We start from the raw sequence: 20,973 nt of genomic DNA on the forward strand, positions 1-20,973 counted from the left end.
GTGGCCACCATAGATTAGACTGCTACAAGTTTGTGGCACTCACTAAATTCGTAGTTGGTGGCCTTCCTCTGCGGATTGAAGATTTCCTTACAAACCATAGTTTATGCAGGTTTCATACGCATTTCCCTTTGTCATCGCAGTTTCATACCATTTTATGGTCACTTGTACTGCTGATTTTCTCCATTTGCAGCATGCCTTTATGCTGTTGGTGTGTGACATTACGCTCCCCTTGTTCTAGTCATTTTCTTTACAATAATTGATCATTGTGCCTAATAAAATTGTGATTGTGCTGCAGTAGCTCTTGTGTGGGATCAGACCGTCTAGTCTTCAGGCAGAAAGGGTCACCTTTCCTTTGGCCACTTTTGGTAGCTGCTGAACACCGCAATCCTGAAATACCCCCACAAACCGGCTATTTTGGGGATACGGTCATCTAGCCAACACAATGTTGTACTTTTCAAAGATGGATTTTCCGTCGAACTATGTCAAGGACTGACTGTCCACACGTTCAAAATAACACTCCCCCCAAAAAAGGTGCCAATGGCTTTAGTTTGAAAGCCATTATAAAAATGTTGTCGTTCTAAGTCATTTTAGGTTTACCACTGAAATCCTGGCACTGCTGTATATAAGTCATGTGACCATCTCTGGCTGTCTGCACTTTCTATAAATGAACCTTCTACTGTTAAAAAGTAAAAATATATAATGTTGTGAATCCATAAAGAAAATAAAAATCATAAGTCTCTTAATAGTTTATTAGAAATAATGCAGACAATTAAAAAAATCCCCATCAATTCCAATACAACTTAGGCTTTTCACCCGATTTAAGAAATAAAACAAACAAAACAGTATAGTGTATTAACATTGTTACTCTTTCCTTTTTAATATATACTGTGACAGTGCAAATACAATTTGGTCTAAATGTACAGACTGATGAGAGAAACAATGTACAGCTGTCTACACTCTTCCAAGGTGGAAATGCAAAGGGTCAGACCAATTGTACAGGACTCATGGGTAGAAAAGGGATAGTCTCATACATCTGACTTTGTATGTAGAAACCCTAAATCATTCTATCTAGAAAAAAAAAACTACTGAAGGACTCATGAATTGACGCTACGGTTTTTAAGCAAGAACACATGTGACCAGTGCTGGGAGGACTCCTGATGTCAGTCTTCAAATGAATAGTAATTCCCTTATAAATATCAATTTCACTATCTGTAAAGATTCACAATTTTGGTTGTGTAGTTCATTGTCTATGTTGGAGATTATGGAAGAATTACACCTAGAACTCCCTTGGCCAAGCAGAATGCTATAGCTAGAGACACAATGAACTTTAGATGAAATCATTAGTTATGTTGTAATGGTTCTCGATTCAGCAATTCTCAAGAACACATGCCCTCATGTAAACTAAGGAGAAAAGAAAACTCATAACCACATATAATAAAAATAAGGGATACACAATATACTAAAATGTTATAACAATTAAAAATAGCAGCTCCTTTGCATTAAGGTTTCAGGGATGTCCTGTACAATTGCAACTCCGAACCCCTGGTAAGCGCCATTCGGTGATACACGTACAAGGCTGACTGGAAGTACTCTGTATTTACAACTTGGGTATCGGCAACTGTTGCAGAGTGTGTTGAAAGTTTCTTTCCACCCATTCTCCCACCCTCCTCCCACATTTTTAGGATGTTGTATCTTCTTATTCCAGGTCAGGCATTTCTAGAAGAAAAGTATTAAAATTGGGCGTTAAGTTTTTTTTTTTTTTTAAATGTTAAAAATAAAAAGCAGATTTCACCCGTCTGCAAATTCAGTTTTGGATCTTTTGCAATTCTGGTAGCCAGAACAATATTCACATGTGCAAATAGAATATCAGCTTAAAATGGATTGCAAGGTCTAAGTGTTATGCAACTGTTGTATCTTGTAAGTCTTTGGCTACTGAAGATTTTCTCTGCCAAGGACGTTTCTATTACATCTTGACAGGAAAAAGGTTAATACAGAATATCATGAAAATCAAAGATTATTACACAGCACCCATAATACACAATTCAACTTCAAAATTCTATGCCCCAGAATATAGAACAAAGCTAGTACTTACTTTCATCATCACTGTCTGGTGAATCCTAAGGGGGACAGAAATAAAATAGATTTCAGGAGATTGTGACAAATTAGGTAAAGGGTAACACATGCATATTAGTATTTTATTATGGTAGGTGCCTTCCACCCATCTCAATACTGCATCTAAGTGTGACGCAGACAATGAGGCTGCTGGATCTAGAGGCTTACAACTAAGAGGAGTAACTATCGAGTACCAAATATTTACAGGGAACCAGTCATCACTCCTGATATGTCACTTCCAGGCCAAGTTATAGAGGAACCGTAAAATGGAATTAGGAGAAAGGATGTTCCACAATAGTCCTATCATGAGACATGCAAGTACATAGTAAAGTACATCTGGTCAAGAGAGGTGGGATCTTTTTTAATAAATAAAATACATACGAATAAAAATTAAGCCAGTTTACCATGTGCAAAGTTTATGGTTGTATCTTATGTTATTAAAAGGTTATTCTCATTTGGACACGTATGGCTATATCCATCATATATGTCAATTGCAGGTCCAGTTTATCAGGCATTTATGGCATGTCCTTGTTCAGTTTTAGCATATTAATGTTTGCATATATTAGTGTGCGACTACTTCATATAGTTTCAGAGCAAACTAAGTTTTTTTTTTGTTTTATTAGAGCGTGGAAAATTATGCACTGTATGAACTGCAGTAAATATTCCCAGTGAAAACAATGGGAATATAAAGTAAAGTATAGTTTATAAATATTCTGACAAAATGTATCAGAATGTGCATGAAAACTAAACCTTGCGAACATGCCCAAAAGTAGACATTGAGCTGGCAGGCCTGATCGTTGTACTGCACATAAGCCACATCAGCCTTACAATGTTGAGATCACATGGTTACAGAAAATAAAAAAAATACACAATACGAAAATCGAGCTTGCCCAAATGCCTACTCAAATGAATCTTGAGAAACTACATTTTTTCACTACATTTTTCAGCAGTTTTAAAGATACAAACTTACATCATCTGCACCATCTACTTCAGGTAAGTCTACATCTTCATCTCCTCCCATATTGTTCATCATCTGTAAACATAAGTCATGAAGATATTTCATGTATTAGATTGTCAGCACAAGTCTCTAGAGAAAGCAGCTAAGGACGTTTGTCACTAACCTCTGAAAAGCGGTCAAAATTGGACATGTCTTCGTCTGAGTCTTCTTCCCAATCTTTCCAGTTGTTGAAGTCCACACTAAGCCAATTGAGCTGGAAAATATTATAAATGTGCACCATAAGGTCATTACTAAAGCGGTGACTGGCGTCTTATTACAGGCTGACGCACAAGACAAGGAACGTGAGGGACTGGCCAGACTTAAGGTAGTAAAAAGTGTTACCTTTGCTTTCTCTTTTGTCAGTCGCGGCCAAGATTGGCCAGATTCTGCTTTTCGTAAACAACACAACACAGATCTGTCTGTTCTTTTATGTTTAGACTCCTATCAGGGTAAAAAGAACAATGTGAGCGGAACCCAAAGATATCATTCCCAACATTAACAAGCTATGGACATTTTTTTTTTTTTTTTTTTTAACTTAACCCCTTAACGACCGGCCCATAGGGAATCTACGTCGGCACTTGCAGGTCCTTCCTGACTGCCCTATAGGAAAACTACGTCGGGCAGTCAGGGAAGGATTCCCTGTAAGTGCCGACATAATTGGATGGGATTTTAGCTGTATCTAACAGCTAAGACCCCATTCCATAACCCCCCATCGGAGGGGTCTCCGATCGGGGGGTTTTTAACCCCTTCAGTTCCGTGATCAAACATGATCACGGAACTGAAACGGTTCCGTGACAGTGCCGGCGGTATCGGCACCCCCCGCGGCGAGATCGGAGGGTGCCGATATACAAAACATGCAGTCTGGGGTCTGGCCAGTGACCCCAGACTGCTAAAGACCCCCCATACCTGGTTGATCCTGCCCGGGGTAAGAGGAAGTCAGACGCAGGCAGCCCCTGCGTCTGACTTCCTCTAGACGCTGCAAGACACTGACAGCTGTGTCCTGCAGCGTCTAATAGAGAATTAGTGATGCTTTTATCAAAGCATCACTAATCCAAGTGTCCTAAAGGGACACATGAAAAAGTAAGAGAAAAAAAGTGAAAAATAAATAAAGTGTCTGATAAAAATGAATAAACTTATAAAGCCCCAAAATTCCCTTTTTTCTATAGAAAATGAATTATATTAAAAAAAAAACCTAAAAGTTAATAAAAACAATACATATTTGGTATCGTCGCATCCGTAACAATCTGTATAATAAAACTGCAACAATATTTAATGCATACGGTGATCGTCGGAAAAAAAAAAACGGAAAAAACCCGCCGGAAGTAGTGATTTTTCGCCATCTCACCTTACAAAATATGCTATAAAAAGTGATCAAAAAGTCATAATCACTGCACAACAGTACCAATAAAAAGCGCACATTGTCCCGCAAAAAATAAGCCCTCAACCAACTGTCAAAATAAAAATGTTACGCCTCTCAGAAGATGGTGATACAAAAAACGTTGATTTATGTCCCTAAATGTGTTTTTATTCTACAGAATTAGTATCGCATTAAAAAAATAACATAAATGAGGTATCGCCGTAACCGTACCAACCTGCAGAATAAAGGTCACATGTTACTTATACTGTACGCTGCATGGCGAAAAATTTAAAAGGTAGAATGCAATGCCAGAATTGATTTTTCTTTAGAAAATCCAGCAAAAAAAGAGTTAATAAAATGTATTCAATAAGTTGTAGGCACCCAAAAATGGTGTCATTACAAAATGCATCTCATCCCGCAAACAACAAGCCCTTATATGGCCGCGTCACCAGAAAAATAAAGAAAATATAGCATCTAGTAATGTGAAGACAAACAACCCCAAAATCGCCAAAATCATTAGAACACAACTGGCTGCGGCAGGAAGGGAATATATAAGCTGTGCGAGCGAATATCAGGGGACACCCCAGATTTACAGCTTGTGAGGGAACAGACACCAGAAGTGACCCCCAAAGTGACCCCCAGTTTGACTCCCCCAATCATAGGAGCTACTGGGACATAGTAGGGAATTTGGTGTTCCCAATGTCCTCCGCACAGCTTATATATTCCCTCTTTGCCATCCGCTGTGCAGTCACGTCTGGGATACTAATACTCACTACACCCCCTGATAAATTCTTTGAGGGGTGCAGTTTTCAAAATGGGGTCACTCCTTTGGGGAATCCACTTTTCTGGTACCTTACAGGCTCTACAAACATGACATGGCGTCCAGATACCAAACATCTGAATCTGTGCTCCAAAAGCCGCATCGCGCTCCTTCCCTTCTGCGCCCTGCTGTGTGCCCAAACTGTAGTTTATGCCACATGTATGACACATGTATGACACTGGTGTACCCGGGATAACGGACGTAATGTCATATGTGGGAATAAACTGATATTAGGGCACAGCCAGACACAGAAGGGAAGAACGGTTATTGGGTTTTTGGAGCACAGACGGTTTGGTTTTTGGATGCCATGACACTTTTGCAGAGCTGAAGCGCCAGTAAAGTGGAATCCCCTGATATGAGACCTTATTTTGGAAACTACACCCCTGAAGGATTCATCCAGGGGTAGACAGCATTTTAACCCCCAAATGTTGCTATAACTTATTATCCATAAATGAATACGCGGCTGATTGTGAAAGGTGAAAATGACCATTTTTCCAGGAATCCGTCATTTCAGTGCATAATATGTTGTGCCCGCCTTGTATCAGAGATGAACGCTCTAAAAGCTGTTGTGCCCGGGATACCCACTTAACAGTGTTTGGAGTGTCTCTGCTGACATAAGTCGGGCACAACATATCAGATACTGAAATGGCGAATCTCTGGAAAACTTCATTTTTAACTTCTCATTATCAGCTGTGATTTCATTTCTGGAAACCAAATAAATGCAACACTCAAGGGTTAAAAATTCTCGCTACACCACTTGATAAATCCCATCAGTGGGCTAGTGTCCAAAATGGCGTGACAGGTCTGCGGATTCCACTTTATTGGCAATTCAGGGGCTTTGCAAAAGTGACGTCCAAAAACCAAACTGTGCACCAAAAACCAAAATAGCGCTCCTTCCCTTCTGTGCCCAGCTGTACCCAAACAGCTGATTCTACCCACACATGGCATTAAGTACGTTATCCAGGGTACACCAGTGTCATACATGTGGGCATACACCGCCATTTGGGTACACAGCAGGGCGCAGATGTGAAGGAGCGCAATGTGCTTTTGGAGTGCAGATTTAGATTGTTGGTGTTTGGACACCATGTCATATTTGCCGAGACCCTAAAATTTCCCCTACAAAATGGGGTCACTTCTTGGCGAATTCCAGTTTACTGGCACCTCCAGGGCTCTGCAAAAACAACATGGCGCCCCAAAAGTCCCTCTAACTCTGTACCCCAATAGCTAAAAAGCGGACTGCTCCTTCTCTTCTGAGCCCTGCTGTGTGCCCAAGCAGCAGTTTACACCCACATATATAATTTTTTGACCCTCGGGATGGCCCCTTAATAGTTTTAGGAGTGCAGGTCTCTGACAACACAAAGTGGGTGCAACGTATTGGGCACCGAGATGGCATATTTCTTTAAAAATTTCAATTTTCATTCTGTACATTAATTTTTGGGAAGCATTTTTAGGCTCAAAATGATAATACCCCTTGATACATTCCTTGATGGGTGTAGTTTTTAAAATGGGGTCACATCTGAGGACTTTCCATTGTATTGGTACTTTAGGGGCTCTGCAGATACGACATGGCACCTGAAAACTATTCCAGCAATATCTGCCCTCCAAAAGCCAAATAGCGCTCTTCCCATTCTGAGCCCCACCATGTTCCCATACAGCAGATTATGGCCACATATGGGGTATTGCCGTGTTCAGGAGAAATTGTGTAACAAACTGTGGGGGGCATTTTCTCTTTTAACCCCTTGTGAAAATGAAAACTTTGGGGATAAAGGGACATTTTAGTAATTTTTAACCTACACATCCCAAGGTTAGTAAAATCTGTGAAACGGCTATAGGGTCAAAATACTCACTATACCCCTCAATGAATACCTTAAGGTGTCTAGTTTATAAAATGGGGTCATTTATGGGGGTTTTCAATTGTTTTGGTAACTCAAATCTTGTTTGAATGTGCAATGGGCCTGAAATATCTGCAAGCAAAATTTGTGTCTTGAAATCCAGTTGGTGCTCCCTTCTTTTTGGGCCCTGCCGTGCATCCGTACATAGGATTAAGGCCACAAAGTGTACATTTTTGAACACGGGAGAAATGGGGCCATCTATTTTGGGGTGTTTTTCTTCATTTTCATGCCTTGTGTGCAAAAAAACTGCCTTTAAAATGACTCTTTTGTGTAAAAAATATGAGAATTTTTTGTTTGACGCAAATTCTTTTAAAACCTATGGGGTCAAAATACTCACTATACCCCTCAATGAATACCTCAAGGGATCTAGTTTATAAAATGGTGTCATTTATGGGGGTTTTCAATTATTTTGGTAACTCAAATCTTGTTTGAATGCGCAATGGGCCTGAAACATTTAGAAGCAAAAATTGTGTCTTGAAATCCAGTTGGTGCTCCCTTCTTTTTGGGCCCTACCGTGCGTCCATACATGGGATTAAGGCCACAAAGTGTACATTTTTGAACACAGGAGAAATGGGGTCATCTATTTTGGGGTGTTTTTCTTCATTTTCATGTGTTATGTGCAAAAAAACTGCCTATAAAATGACACTTGTGTAAAAAATATGATTTTTTTTTTTTGTTTGACGCAAATTTTCTCAAAACTTATGGGGTCAAAGTACTCTCTATACCCTTCAATGAATACCCTAAGGGGTCAAGTTTATAAAATGGTGTCATTTATGGGGGTTTTCAATTGCTTTGGTAACTCAAATCTTGTTTAAATGTGCAATGGGCCTAAAATATCTGCAAGCAAAATTTGTGTTTTGAAATCCAATTGGCCCTCCTTACCTCTTAGGCCCTACTATATGTGCGTACATAGGACTAAGGCCACAAAATGAACATATTTTAACACGGGAGAAGTGGGGTGATATATTTTGGGGTGTGTTTCTTCTTTTTGATGTGTTGTGTGCAAAAAAATGGCTTTAAAATGACATATATTTGAAGAAAATGAAAATGTCATTTTTTTTCATCATTTGTAATAATTCTTGCAAAACAATATTTATTTGATCAAAATACTCACTATACCTCTCAAAGAATACCTGAAGGGGTCTAGTTTTCCAAATTGGGTCATTTAATGGGAGGTTCTGTCATTATTCCACCAATTCCTGTCTGTAAACAGAGCTTGGTACAGGAAAAAATGAAACTCAAAATTTCCAAAATTTGCTTATAAACTTGATAAACTTGTAAATTGTCTAAGTTACTCAAATATGCTAAAATTATTTCAAATATGCTTGAAACACAAAAGGGACATTTGGAAGTATATAACTACTAACTTTTTTGCCCTGTATTATTGTGTATATGTGAGATATCGCAGCTAAAAATGGAAAACATTGAAAAATTTTCAAAATTTTCAGCATTTGCGAGTTTTTAAATAAATTTACGCAAGTTATATCAGTCTAATTTTACCTTCTCAGTAAAGTACAACATGTCACGAAAAAACAATATCAGAATCCCTTGGATGCGCTATACTGTTACAGAATTATTCACTGATAAAGTGACACAGGGCAAATTTCCAAAATTTGGCTTGGTCATTAAGGTCCAAAATAGGCTGGTCACTAAGGGGTTAAAATTCTCCCTAATACAAAACCTAAGGCTAAAGACCCCACATTGCAGATGTACAACTTTTTTTTTCCCCCACAGTGTTTTTTGTTGAGTTTTTCTCAGTGGGTTTTCTACCTTTATTAAACCCCATAGGGAAAATGCAAGCTTTTCCACAGAGTTTTTTTTTTTTTCTGCAATGCGAGGATGGGATTAGCCAGAATCTCTCAATCTTTAAAATGCTACATTTTTTTCCACAGCAGAAAAAGAATATACACTGTGTTCCCACAATGTGGTGCTTCAGCCTAAAGGCTGTTATACCCCAGAGATAGTTGTTGGCTAAATACTTCTGACTCTTCATGCATGTTTACAGAACCCGCCTCAAAATCCACCTCCAAAAAAAACAAACAAAAAAAAAAGCCTCCTAACTCTCCAATTCATTTTAGTGGGAGTCAGCAGCAGTTTTTTTTCCTCTCTGTGATTTTTCAGCTGGGGGGAGGGGGGGGGGGAGGGGAGGGGGAAAGAAGCACCACGATCCATCTTAAGGTGGATTCCGCCAAAAAAAATTTTTGGGGAGAAGGAAAACTTCATAATTAACCAATTATAAAGTTTAGACCAATATATTTATAAAAAATAAATAACTCCTATTCCCCATAATGGTTCAGAAAACAAGCATACCCCCACAGCCATTTATTCACATTATTCCTACTACACAGTGATTGCTTTTGACAGGTAAATGACATATAAAAAGAGGAAAACTTACATTGGGATCAATAGACTGATACAGATCGACTTCATTTGAGTATTTAATGTTATCAGCTCCTCCCAGACAACTAAAAAACAGAAGGGGAAACAAATACAACTTAATATTTCCTCTATTCGAGACATTAAACAGGTTTTCCAGACTTTTCTTGATAATGACCTAGCCTTAGAATAACTCATCAATATCAGAATGGTGGGGGTATGACATCCAGGACCCCAGTCAGCTGATATGAGGAATTGCCAGTGCTGAAACTGCAGTGAAAGGAGCCAGAAGCACTTTAATGGGATAAGAGTTGTGGCAATACAGTCACTACACAGTGCAAAATGCTCCCCACTCCATCCACAGTGTAGTGCCAAGGCTAGTGGCTTCTGTTAACAGCAGATCATGGGAGTGCCAGCTCCTTAGTACAAATATCAAAAGGCGGGGAAATATCCTTCATACACATGTCAGAGAACCGGGTTTTCTAACTATAGCCTGCAAAAGTAAATGTTCGCGTGTTGCCTTTCAATCATTAATGGACATTCACCACTGGGGTCAGTGATCATTACCTTCATTGTATTCCTAGTTAATGGAGTACTAGATTAAAGTAATTGAATACAAGAAAACATACACACTTATGCCTAGTACAGGGCTACGTGACCTCCACTTCAGGCCCTGCACTAAGCATAACAGTTTCTACTTTGACTAGCTGATGTGGGAAAAGTAATACTTTTACCTATAAACTTTATCGGCTGCAGGCCTGGAGTCCTTTAATACCAATACATCTGGGTGTCCATTATATTTTACAATACAGATTACCTAAATCTCGCTGATATTTTCAAGCAGAGCCGAGTGATAAAATGTCAATTTTATTAAAGGTTATGGACAGTTTAGTTTTAATTTTGGGCTATTCTCATTTTCACAAGTCTAATGTATTTGTTTCCCTGAAATGGAAACTGAAATTAACTTCATTTGCAACTTATGTGGAAACCAGCACTTCATATGTTAGAGGGAGTATGTCAGGTCCAAATGTCTACCAAACTTCTAGTGAATTATAGGGATCTCTAGTAAGAACAGAAAGATACCTTTTCTATCTAAAGCCTGCAAATGCATCAGAAGTCGGGCCTGACAGAGGCCGAATGTCATTTACTGCTAAACATTGGGCAGAGACTCCAGAGGAGAGCAGAAACATTCAAATCTGTCACTAGGCACATCTAGTAAATCAGGCCCCGCCCCTGATGCACTTGCAATCTAATCTATATAATCATAAAAAAGAGGATTTTCTCTGAAATGCTTCATCAGTTTGTAGTCACAAAGGTAACTGTGTTCCTATTAGGCCTCTACAAGGATATAGTCAGCTTTAGAGTGCAATTTCTGTATGCATTACAAACCGGAGAACTAAAGGCAGTGTCATCTATTACCCTTTGTACCACAGATACTGACAAACCTAAACGGCTGTTACTGTAAGAGGTACGGTAAGTGCAGAACTCCCAGATCACAAGGGGAATAACTAAATAACACGAGTGGGAAAACCACAAAGAGAATGAGTGTTTATAAGCATGAAGGTTTCTACTGGGAGACGGGCCAGTCAGCTGCACGCAGACTGCTTTAGAGAATGTCTTATAGTATTGCCCACAGGTTCTTGTGACTATTAATAAACTGGAGACTATTGGGCTTCAATACAAGCAATAAGCCAAGAAGCATTGGACGGATGACAGACAGTCAGGCTGTTTGGGACTAGTAAACCACCAGCATGTCGGGTCCCAATGCTCTGCATCATAATATTTGCCACCAGTATAATTAGCTATCCAAACTCAAGATATCCAGCATCCAATGAAGGACTCCACTATATATGCATTTGGGAGCAGTGAAGACAAGGTCTGTACATCTCACTTCACTGCACCCGAACAGCATAGCATGCATAGTGAAAGGAGGTGTATGTTACTGAGCGCACTGGTCCTACCACTGAAATGAATGGAATTGTGTGCACCCTGCCCGAGTGTTACCACTCCATTCAGAACGGAGGAGGAGATCCTGATCAGTGGGGCTTTTTGAGCAGTTAGACTGAGTTTTTAAGGAAAAGATTCACTACAATGGGAAGTTTATCTAAATGTGGTGTTTTTTTTGTTTTTTTCTTTGTTCAGTGGACGGTTCCAACTAGTGATTGAGAACTGTAATGGTATGCACTCTCCAAAAGGAATATTGTCACATGTATTCTACATGGGTGACTATGGCAGCCCGAGGACTATAAACTGGAGGCAGGCAGCTAGCTCTATTTGGGAGCTTTGTAGTTATCACTATGCACAGTGGAAGGTAGCCATCACTACATGAGGTTTTGTGCCTGTATTCTCAGGTATAATATGGCAAATGGATAGGTGCTGTTTTGATACCTTTAGCAATGGGCATTACGCGATCTGTGCAGATAACTACCGACAAGTCTATAGCGACAGAATTGCAACAGAGGGGGCTCCAGTTGTTCCCATTCATTCTAATGTTAAAAGATAAAACAAAAAAACCTGACTAATCTTTCTTCTGTCAGGTTTGCTCACTTTAGTAACCATCCTGAAGAAAAGTAAATGGATATCGATTTTTTGTTTTCTTTTTTATCAACACTTGAGTAAATGGGAACAGGTGCAGTTAGAGGAGTCTCAGTCTTCAGTATAAGTCTGTCGTTCTCATTCTATGATGGATCAGAGCAATAAACTATAACAAGGACAATGTGAACCCACCCTAAAAAGCTCAAACATTACAATTTTCTCACCGACACCACTTACTTGAAGGCTAGTTTATCTTTTTCAAAGTTTACTTTCACTTCTTTACTGTCCTCCACACAGAATTCAATGAAGACATAATCCCTCCTATCGTACCACTTTGCAGATGCTGCTTGCCTATGGACAAAATAAATTTGTTAAAACCATTCATAACAATGACATAAAAATGAACCATAAGTACAGATAAATATTAAAAAAAATTTTTTTAATAGGGTTTTCTGGGTTCTTTTTTTGGATGGGTGTTGTGGTGATGAGTAATATGTCATTTTTCGTTTTGCCTAGCGGAGTCACTACAGTTACTGAAAACTTCTGCCTGCATTGTTCTGTGTGAGAAACCAGTCCTAGAATGCAAATAGGACCTGTTACATGCTGTTCAAGACCTGCGGGTGCAGTGTCAGGGCTTAATAAGGGTCATTTCTGTGTAGACTGACAAGAAGTTTAAAGTTGAATCTATCATTGCCTAGATTGTTGTTTTAACTAAGTGCATCTTTACAAAGCCTTTAGAAAGGCTATTATAGGCATGCCTGTTATTCATTGATCCTCGCAGCAGTTTTTGAATTAAACTAGTTTTCTTCATATGCAAATTAATCTTCAGGGAGCACAGAGGGAGTTATCCCTGTGCTCCGAAAACCCCTGCTTCATCAGCTGCCTCCGTTTCTTACCACCCCAAAAGTTGTTTTTTTTTTTTTTTTTTAAATGTAGATTGTGAACCCCATATAGGGCTCACAATGTACAATTTTTTTCCTATCAGTATGTCGTTGGAATATGGGAGGAAATCCACACAAACACGGAGAGAACATAAACTCCTTGCAGATGTTGTCCTTGACAGGATTTGAACTCAGGTCTCCAGCGCTGCAAGGCAGCAGTGCTAACCACTGAGCCACCGTGTTGCCCCTTATCACCCTCCGTCTTGAAAAATGATCCCTCCTTCTACACCTCTTCTAGAGCAACTAGCCACGTACAGCACACGTGCGAGATTTTACTCGCGCTTTACGTGACAAGCTGCCCTGGAAGCAGTGAAGACATGCTGATACTACAGCCATGGTCAGTACTTCAGACATCCTAAGAGATTGCGCTACTTCACAATCATACTGCAACTGTGGTCATTGCCTAAAAAATCATGTCAGTCTTCACCAGAATCTAACCCCTATATACTCTAGGCCAGATTTCTTACAAAGGACTGCACTGGTGGCCATTGCGATTTACTGGTGTGATACCCCCTAAGCAAAACAAGACTACCTATATAAAACGTATTTGGAAAAGTATCACTGCAAGTACACAAACTAATATTCCCCCCCCCCCCCCCCCCAAGTTCTGGGGAATCCCTTTTAGCACCTCCAACAACTCCAACTATTTGTATACTTGTTCGGTGTTACTCCACTGTCTTCTTGTGTTATTGTATTCTTCCCCTCTAGCTTCAATCACTCCTAAGCAATCAGTGAAATTAGATTTGGCGCCTGATATAATTAATCTGTAGAATTATGTGGGTGGTCTCAGGGAGGAGCAGACAAGAGGGCATGACCCTGGAATCTGACACAGTCTTCCTCTGATTGGACAGTATCAGAGCTCAATCACACTCCTTTGCCTGCTCCTACCTGGCACCGCCCATTTATAATACTAAAGGTGGGGTACCAACAACTGACTGTACTGACTGCTCAGGAATGGCAAGTACTAGGAAAAATTCCAAATCAGCCAGAATCATTGGAGCAGCGCCTATTAAAGGATGCATAAAGCTGGAGTTGGTGATGAAAGGTCCTCGAAGTATAATATTGTATTGTGGGAACGTCTTAGAAATGAAGACTTCTTCTCCAGAATTATATGTGCTCATTATAATGCTGCATTACAATCCCATAAGGAATGACATTTATGTCATCAGGATACAACTTACCCTATTACTTAAGATCAATTAAGATTACTGGCAAGCTAAGAAAACAAAACTAGAACATTTCATTACTCAGTTCTTGACAAATTGTGGCATTAAGTGTTGCCATATGAAACTAAGATGTATTTCCATGACAAAGTGAAACCTACTGAGGAAAGCGCTGCAAGATGTCTGGTTGCGGACACCAGAAAAAATGTGCTCACAATGTGGTAGAAAAGTTGAAAGGCAAGACTCTGATCCAAAACTGATGGTAGAGGAATCGGAGGTAATACAAAGTGTAGATCTAGTTGGAAAGTGGCTGGTCAGAGTAGCAGGCAGAAAACTGTGATAGTTTCAAAAGGTTGTAACTTCAGACTACTATATTCACATGAGACCGTGTCTTACACCGCCTCCAAGACAGAACAGAGACCTGGTAGTATTCAAATATGGACATACATGTATTATATATACTTTATATAGATTCTAGAAGTAGTGGGGAGTAGAGGGCCTGTACAGACAACTAGCACATTTCTCCTGATAAGAATTTTTCCCCTTTTTAGGACCAGTTACATGACGGGCTTTCTGAGTAACCTTAATTCCCTTTGGTTTCTTATAGAAGCAATTTAGAACCTACAGACAGAATCATCACTGGGAAGGATGCCAGACACACCATTCGCTACATACAGGTCTAATCTAGGACCGAAACTTCCAGCATATGGAAGTTTCTGGATAGCAGATTATTTCTGGATAGCAGATTATTTCCATGGTGCAGTAAATATGAGGGATTATGCACAATACAAGTGCAGTGCCAACAGTGACCAACTGGACCGGTGGGATAGAGGGCCCTGCTTAATCTATGAAGATCTCACCTCTAGTCTATTGGACTATTCCCTCCACTGTTAATTTTTTTAAAGGGGCTCCATAAATGGGAAAAGTCATTTTTAACTAATCACACCCTTGCATAGACTTTATAAAGGCTATTCCACACCTACCTTTAGTATGTGGATTGCCTCAGTGGTTTCTGAATAAGTCCGTTTTTATTCATATGCTAATTAGACTGATGCATCGTGCACCCCCTTTGCTATGCACCCCTGTTACTATTGTTTCCTATGCACAGGCGGCTGCTGCTGCTGACTCAGCTTCCTGTTTGCACACACATAGGAGATAATAGAAGGGTGCTGCTGGGAACTTCCTGTGCTGGCTGAAAGCTCATTAGCATATGAATAAAACTGGACTTATTCAGAAACCACTGAGGCAATTTACATACTAAAGGTAGGTGTGGAATAGCCTGTCTAAAGACTATGCAAGGGTGAGATTAGTTAATAATGACTTTTCCCAATGAGCCCCTTTAAAGAGGACCTTTCATGACCTCTCGGCACATGCGGTGTAATACACAGCTAGAAAGCAGACAGTTCCACGAATTCAGCACACTGTCGGCTTTCCCGTTCTGTCCCCCAGTGAAGAGCTATCGGTGCAGTTACAGTAGCTCTCCAGTGTCAGAAGGGCGTTTCTGACAGTGTCAGGAACGCCCTTCCTCACAGTAGTGTCCACTGCGCTGTACTGTGAGGAGGCGCTCCTCACTGCTCAGCGTCATTCAGTTTCAAACACTCATGGTCATTCCTTAGGTCAGATCATCAAAATTAGGCCTGGGGGACCAGCAACCAGACAGTGCGGCTCTTGGTAATATTTACATTGCACAAGACTTGCTGCTCACTAGCCCGTACAAACTGTAGAGGAGAGTGTAGGTACTGCAGCGCTGCCTCACTGAAATCTGTACAATAGCACTGCAATAGCTACACTCACCGCTAAAGGATAAGCCTAAGGATAGGCCATCAATGCTAGAAACTGGATGACCCCATTCATTACAATCCGTAAGCCCTGTGTGTTAACCATTACATTAAAAAATCATCTCTGGAGAGAAGTTTTAAGGAATAAGTCATTTTTCCACCTTCATTGCAAAAGTCATGTCATATTAGGACTCGAGTTGTGTGACCTACTGAGGGGGGGGGCACCATTTTCGGGTACACACCGTTTTGTTTACCCTTTATTAATGCAATTAGCAAGACTGTATGGTCAGTGTCATTTTCTACAGTACCTTGTAGATGCAATTCTGGTCTCCAAAAATAATTATAATCTGGAAAAAGAAGCGTTTGGTGGTTTGGCCTACTGAGTCCACAGCCCTGTGTCAAAGGGGCGTTGCCCTTACACAATTTGATACAGCAAGCACGGATGGGACAATGTCAGACTCAAAGTCGCTCTGCATGTTTCATGCGGGAACAGAGTAGAAACCACATTGACCCCATTGTTATCTATGGGGTCCGTTTCTTTAACTAACCGCTTTTTTGTGCATATAGGTTACTGTTTGGGGTCCCAAGCATACTCCCCAAACGAAAACCCAAATGTAGATGCAAATCAGGCCTTAGGCGATTTGATATACAATTCGTACAGTATAGAATGAACAGGGTGGCTATAGCAACAGTATACATTGTCAGAGCATCCCTATCCCCTTTATTTTATGTACTTCGTGGTTGTAGATGTATATATTTGTTACATAGTATAGCCACAATGAGGTTATAAAAAGGAATATTTACACTTCTTTGTAACCAGAGCATCAATAGAAGCCTCACCTACAGGTAAACACAGCAGCGCCTCCGCTTCCTCTACTCATTGAGCACTATAGGCTTTTGGCTTCCTTTTGGGGTCCCTGGCTGTCAAAAACCACTCAAACCTGCTACCATTAGTTTGAGGAAGCATTAAAGGGGCTCTATCAGCAAAATTATGCTGTATGAGCCCCACATATGCGTGAATAGCCCCCCCTCCCATTTTAAAATAAAACAAAAAAAAATAAATATGTAAATCATACCTTATCGTGGACGGTGGGCGGTATCATCTTGCTGTCATGCCTTCCTCTTCTTCCAGCGACATCCTCCTGTCCTGGCTCTTCCCCGCCTTGATCTGCTGTTCTTTCGGGGGTTGTGTTCAAATCCCGCGCGTGCGCAATATCGTTCCCTCCAGAGCGTTACTGCACACGCGTCGGCGCTATTTTTGTTGTAGTTCTAAGTACCCTTTAGAACTACGCGAGCGTAATGTGCATGCGCAGTACGCTCACAAACTTTTTCATTCCGAAAGAAAAGAAGATGAAGGCGGGGAAGAGCCAGGACAGGAGGGCATCGCTGGAAGAAGAAAGAAGAAGGCGTGACAGTAAAATGATGTCGGACTGTGGAGGACCGCCTGTTGGACCGAGATGGAAGCTAGAAGAGGCGGGGTTGCAGCTGAAGATGGAGGCGTCGCTGGAGTGAGCTCTCGGGCAGCAGTGGGGACGCCCCCATCGCTGTTTGAGCAGTGGGGCCCGCCCTCATTGCTGCGGAGAACTCATTTGCATACCGGTTAAAACCGGTATTTCTAAGGAACGGCGCGGCGGAGACCACGTCTAAAGGTAAGGGACGAATAGCCTTTCTTAAGGATATTCCGACGTGGTAATTAGAAAAAAATGTTGGATTAGTGGTAGAATCCCTTTAAAGGCTATTCACACATATGTGGGGCTCATACAGCATAATTTTGCTGACAGAGCCCCTTTAAAGGGAATCTGCTGGCAGTACATTAGGTTTATGACGCATCACATCACCTTGTAGAGGTGATCCCACTTATCAAATATGCCTGTTATTCCTGTTTGGAGCCCCATTTTCAGGTAAAGCAGTTTACTATTTATTCATATGTAAAAAACCATCTCCTTATTTGCATAAAACAGACGTTTATTTGAGAATGGCTCTCCAAAGCTGAAAACAGAATTACCTCTAGGACTGGGAAATTAATTATAAAATGACAAATCGAAAGTCAGCTCCATTAACCTTACCCGGCCATTGGCTAACGGATATAGCATGAATATTACAAGATCATATTAGGATTGCTGATATCTCAGTTCCCAAAATGTAGTGGTACAGAAGGGCTATTTATACAAGGGGTGTGGAATGTATAAAGAGGAGCGTCCTAAAGTGATCATTCATTAATTGTAATTGAGGTTAAATGTTCAATCACGATTTTTAGTTAGGCCAGGATCACTCAGCCCTGATCACCTCTACAAGGTTTATAACCACTTTACTGCTGACAGACTCAAAGGGCTGAGCCTAAGGGTATGTTCACACGGAGTGTGCGGTTTTTACATGGTTTTTGACACTTTTTGCTCCAGCACACTATATGGACCTGGAAACTTCTAAAAAAAAAAAAAAAAAAACTAGCGGTTTTTGCAAAATCCAAGCCAAAAAAAAAACAAACACGTTTTTTTCTTCCTTCCATTGACTTCAATGTTTTTTTTCGAGGCAGAATCCACCTGAAGATAGGTTAAACTGCTATGGACTCCCATAGAAATGAATAAGAGGCGGTTTTTCAAGCGATTCCACATCAAAAACCACCTGCAAAAAACTCGGAGAACTGACCCTATATGCTCACACTTTTTTCTTTTTGCAGGCAGATTTTGACACAGAATCCACTTCAAAATACACCTTCCATTCAATTCAATGGGAGTCACTAGCAGATTTTTCCTCTAGTTTTTTTTTTTTCAGCTAGCACAAAAAAAAAAAAAAAAAAAGCAACATGACCTATATTCAGGTGGATTCCACATGGAAAAACCCATTGAAGTCAAACGGAGCCGGAAAAAATGCAAAAAAAAAAAAAAAAAATCTGTTTGCAAAAAACTGTGACCTGCCCCTAAGGCCTCCAGACTGGTTTACAGAAGGATTTGTGTTCCTATCAGCTGAGATGAGAAGGCTGCGCCTACTGAGGGGTGAGAGCTGCAGATGGAAGGTTTCTGGGACTTCTCAGTGAGTCCCGGGATATAAATTTACTACAAGTATTTACAGGCTGGATTGGAGTCATTGAGATCGTCCGACAACGTGGCCCCCGATCAGGAGTGTGTAGCTGCACTGCCTCAGGACATGGCTACACAGCCGACTACAGGAATCCTGGAGACCGGGAATAAAATCCTAGGAGGGCGGCAGGTGCCGGGCTGGGTCAGGGCTCACCCCACAGCTGCCCCCCGCCCACAGCACACAGGTGACGGAGCAGAAATCGCGCTGCGCACTACAATGAATGGGGAGTAAGCGGATTACGGCTACGGGCTCACAGAAGCTTCTGGAGAGCTGGGCCGGGGTGACTGGGAGCGGCTCCTCCTCCATATACCGGGCTGTGAGGGCCACACATGGGGCACAGGGCTTACATCTGGGCTGGCTAATCCGCCATGCTGCTTTACAGTCGTAGTGCATGAGAAGACCGGCTAAACTCTCTCGGTTCCTGTGTTGCGCTATCCGCCTCCCAGTGACCAGCCCCTCCGGTACTGCCTGCCTGAATGCCCCTACCACCCCGCCCCGCACACTCACATGTTGCTGCGCTTCTCCCGGCTTTCCGCTCCACGCTGCTTCTCTCGTCGTGTCCGCCGCACGCCGCTCAGCTCCTCCTTCGGCTCTCCCGGGCCTGTAAGTGACGTCACCGGCAGCTGGTGGAGACTGGTCCTGGCCTCATTCTGGGGGGAGGAAGCGCGCGTACTCTCGCGGCAACACAAAGGCTGCCTCAGGCGGGGGGAGGAGGAGCAAAGCGCGGGAGATTATACGGCCCCTCCCTCCGTAACGGCCGCTGAAGGGTGGGGAGCTTTTATGGCTGCGCAATCTCTTCATGTAGCTTGTAATGGCTTTACCCGGTTATTTCTCGCTAATCCCTCAGGTTATAGCCGGCGATACATGCAGTGTAAAGTACCGGGGACACACAAAGACCACAGCTCATAAAGCCGCCGCAGCCAGCCTATGTTATGTTTGTATAAAGGCGAAATATGAAAGGTGCAGTCTTCATACTGACCATTAGATGGCAGCAGATGAGACTCTTCTAGAAACTCACTCACCCGCGGCGGCACCAAGTTCTAGACACTTCTTTAAATATTTTTATTTATTTTTTTGCTATATTTTTTTTTAATTCCCCTTATTAAGGACACCTTCTAAACCCACTGTATGGAGATGGTCACAAGTCCCAAATCTGATGTGTCACTTTGTAGCGCAATAACATTGGAAAACTTTGACCCAAGTCATTTTGAGATTGTTTTTTCGTGACACTATATACGTCATGTTAGTGGTAAAATTTGGTCAATAGTTTTTGTATTTACTTGAAAAATCTGAAGTAAAAATTTGAAAAAATGTGAAATGCTCAACAGACAGATAGTCATACCACCCAAATACATGAATAAATATTATCTCCCATATTTCTGCTTTATATATCTCCCATATTTCTGCTTTATACCAGCAGCATCTTTTATTCGTCCTCCAATTTATTTTACACGTTAGAAGGCTTACATCACCCCATATAACCCCATTTTGAAAAGTGCAGCCCTCAATTAATTCAACACCACATTGAGGAAGTTTGTTAACCCTTTAGGCGGTTCATGAGAATGAAAACAATATCAAGGTCATATTTAGACATTTCATTTTTTTCATTGTTTTTTACATGCTTCAAGAAGAAAATACACCCCACAATTTGTCACGCAATTTCTCTGAAGCATGAAAATATCCCACATGTAAACGAATGTATTGCCACACAGTAACATGCCCAAACGGAAGGAGCGCCATTGGGCGTTTGAAGAGCAGATATTCGCAGATTTTCCAGTACAATGGAACCGACACCCCTTGTGGATTTATAGGGGTATAGTGAGCATTTTGAACTCACAGCTGTTTTATAGATTTTATTAACATCGGGACATGAAAATCAACAATAGTTTTTTGGGTTTTTTTAAGATAAAATGCTGCTTTACCC

General features: G+C 41.1%; 1 protein-coding gene across 1 annotated transcript; it reads right to left on the reverse strand.

The window, feature by feature from the left end:
- Nucleotides 1–731: 731 nt before the first annotated feature.
- Nucleotides 732–19,736, reverse strand: PTGES3 (prostaglandin E synthase 3). The gene is made up of 8 exons (XM_075265699.1): nucleotides 19,557–19,736; nucleotides 12,327–12,440; nucleotides 9,574–9,643; nucleotides 3,452–3,550; nucleotides 3,234–3,323; nucleotides 3,083–3,145; nucleotides 2,093–2,117; nucleotides 732–1,716 (listed from the first exon to the last, which is right to left on the reverse strand). Coding segments are annotated over exons 1-8 (483 nt in total). The 5' UTR covers nucleotides 19,559–19,736; the 3' UTR covers nucleotides 732–1,696.
- Between the last annotated feature and the right edge of the window lie 1,237 nt (nucleotides 19,737–20,973).

Source organism: Leptodactylus fuscus, chromosome 2, assembly GCF_031893055.1.
Source record: "Leptodactylus fuscus isolate aLepFus1 chromosome 2, aLepFus1.hap2, whole genome shotgun sequence".
Lineage (NCBI taxonomy): Eukaryota > Metazoa > Chordata > Amphibia > Anura > Leptodactylidae > Leptodactylus > Leptodactylus fuscus.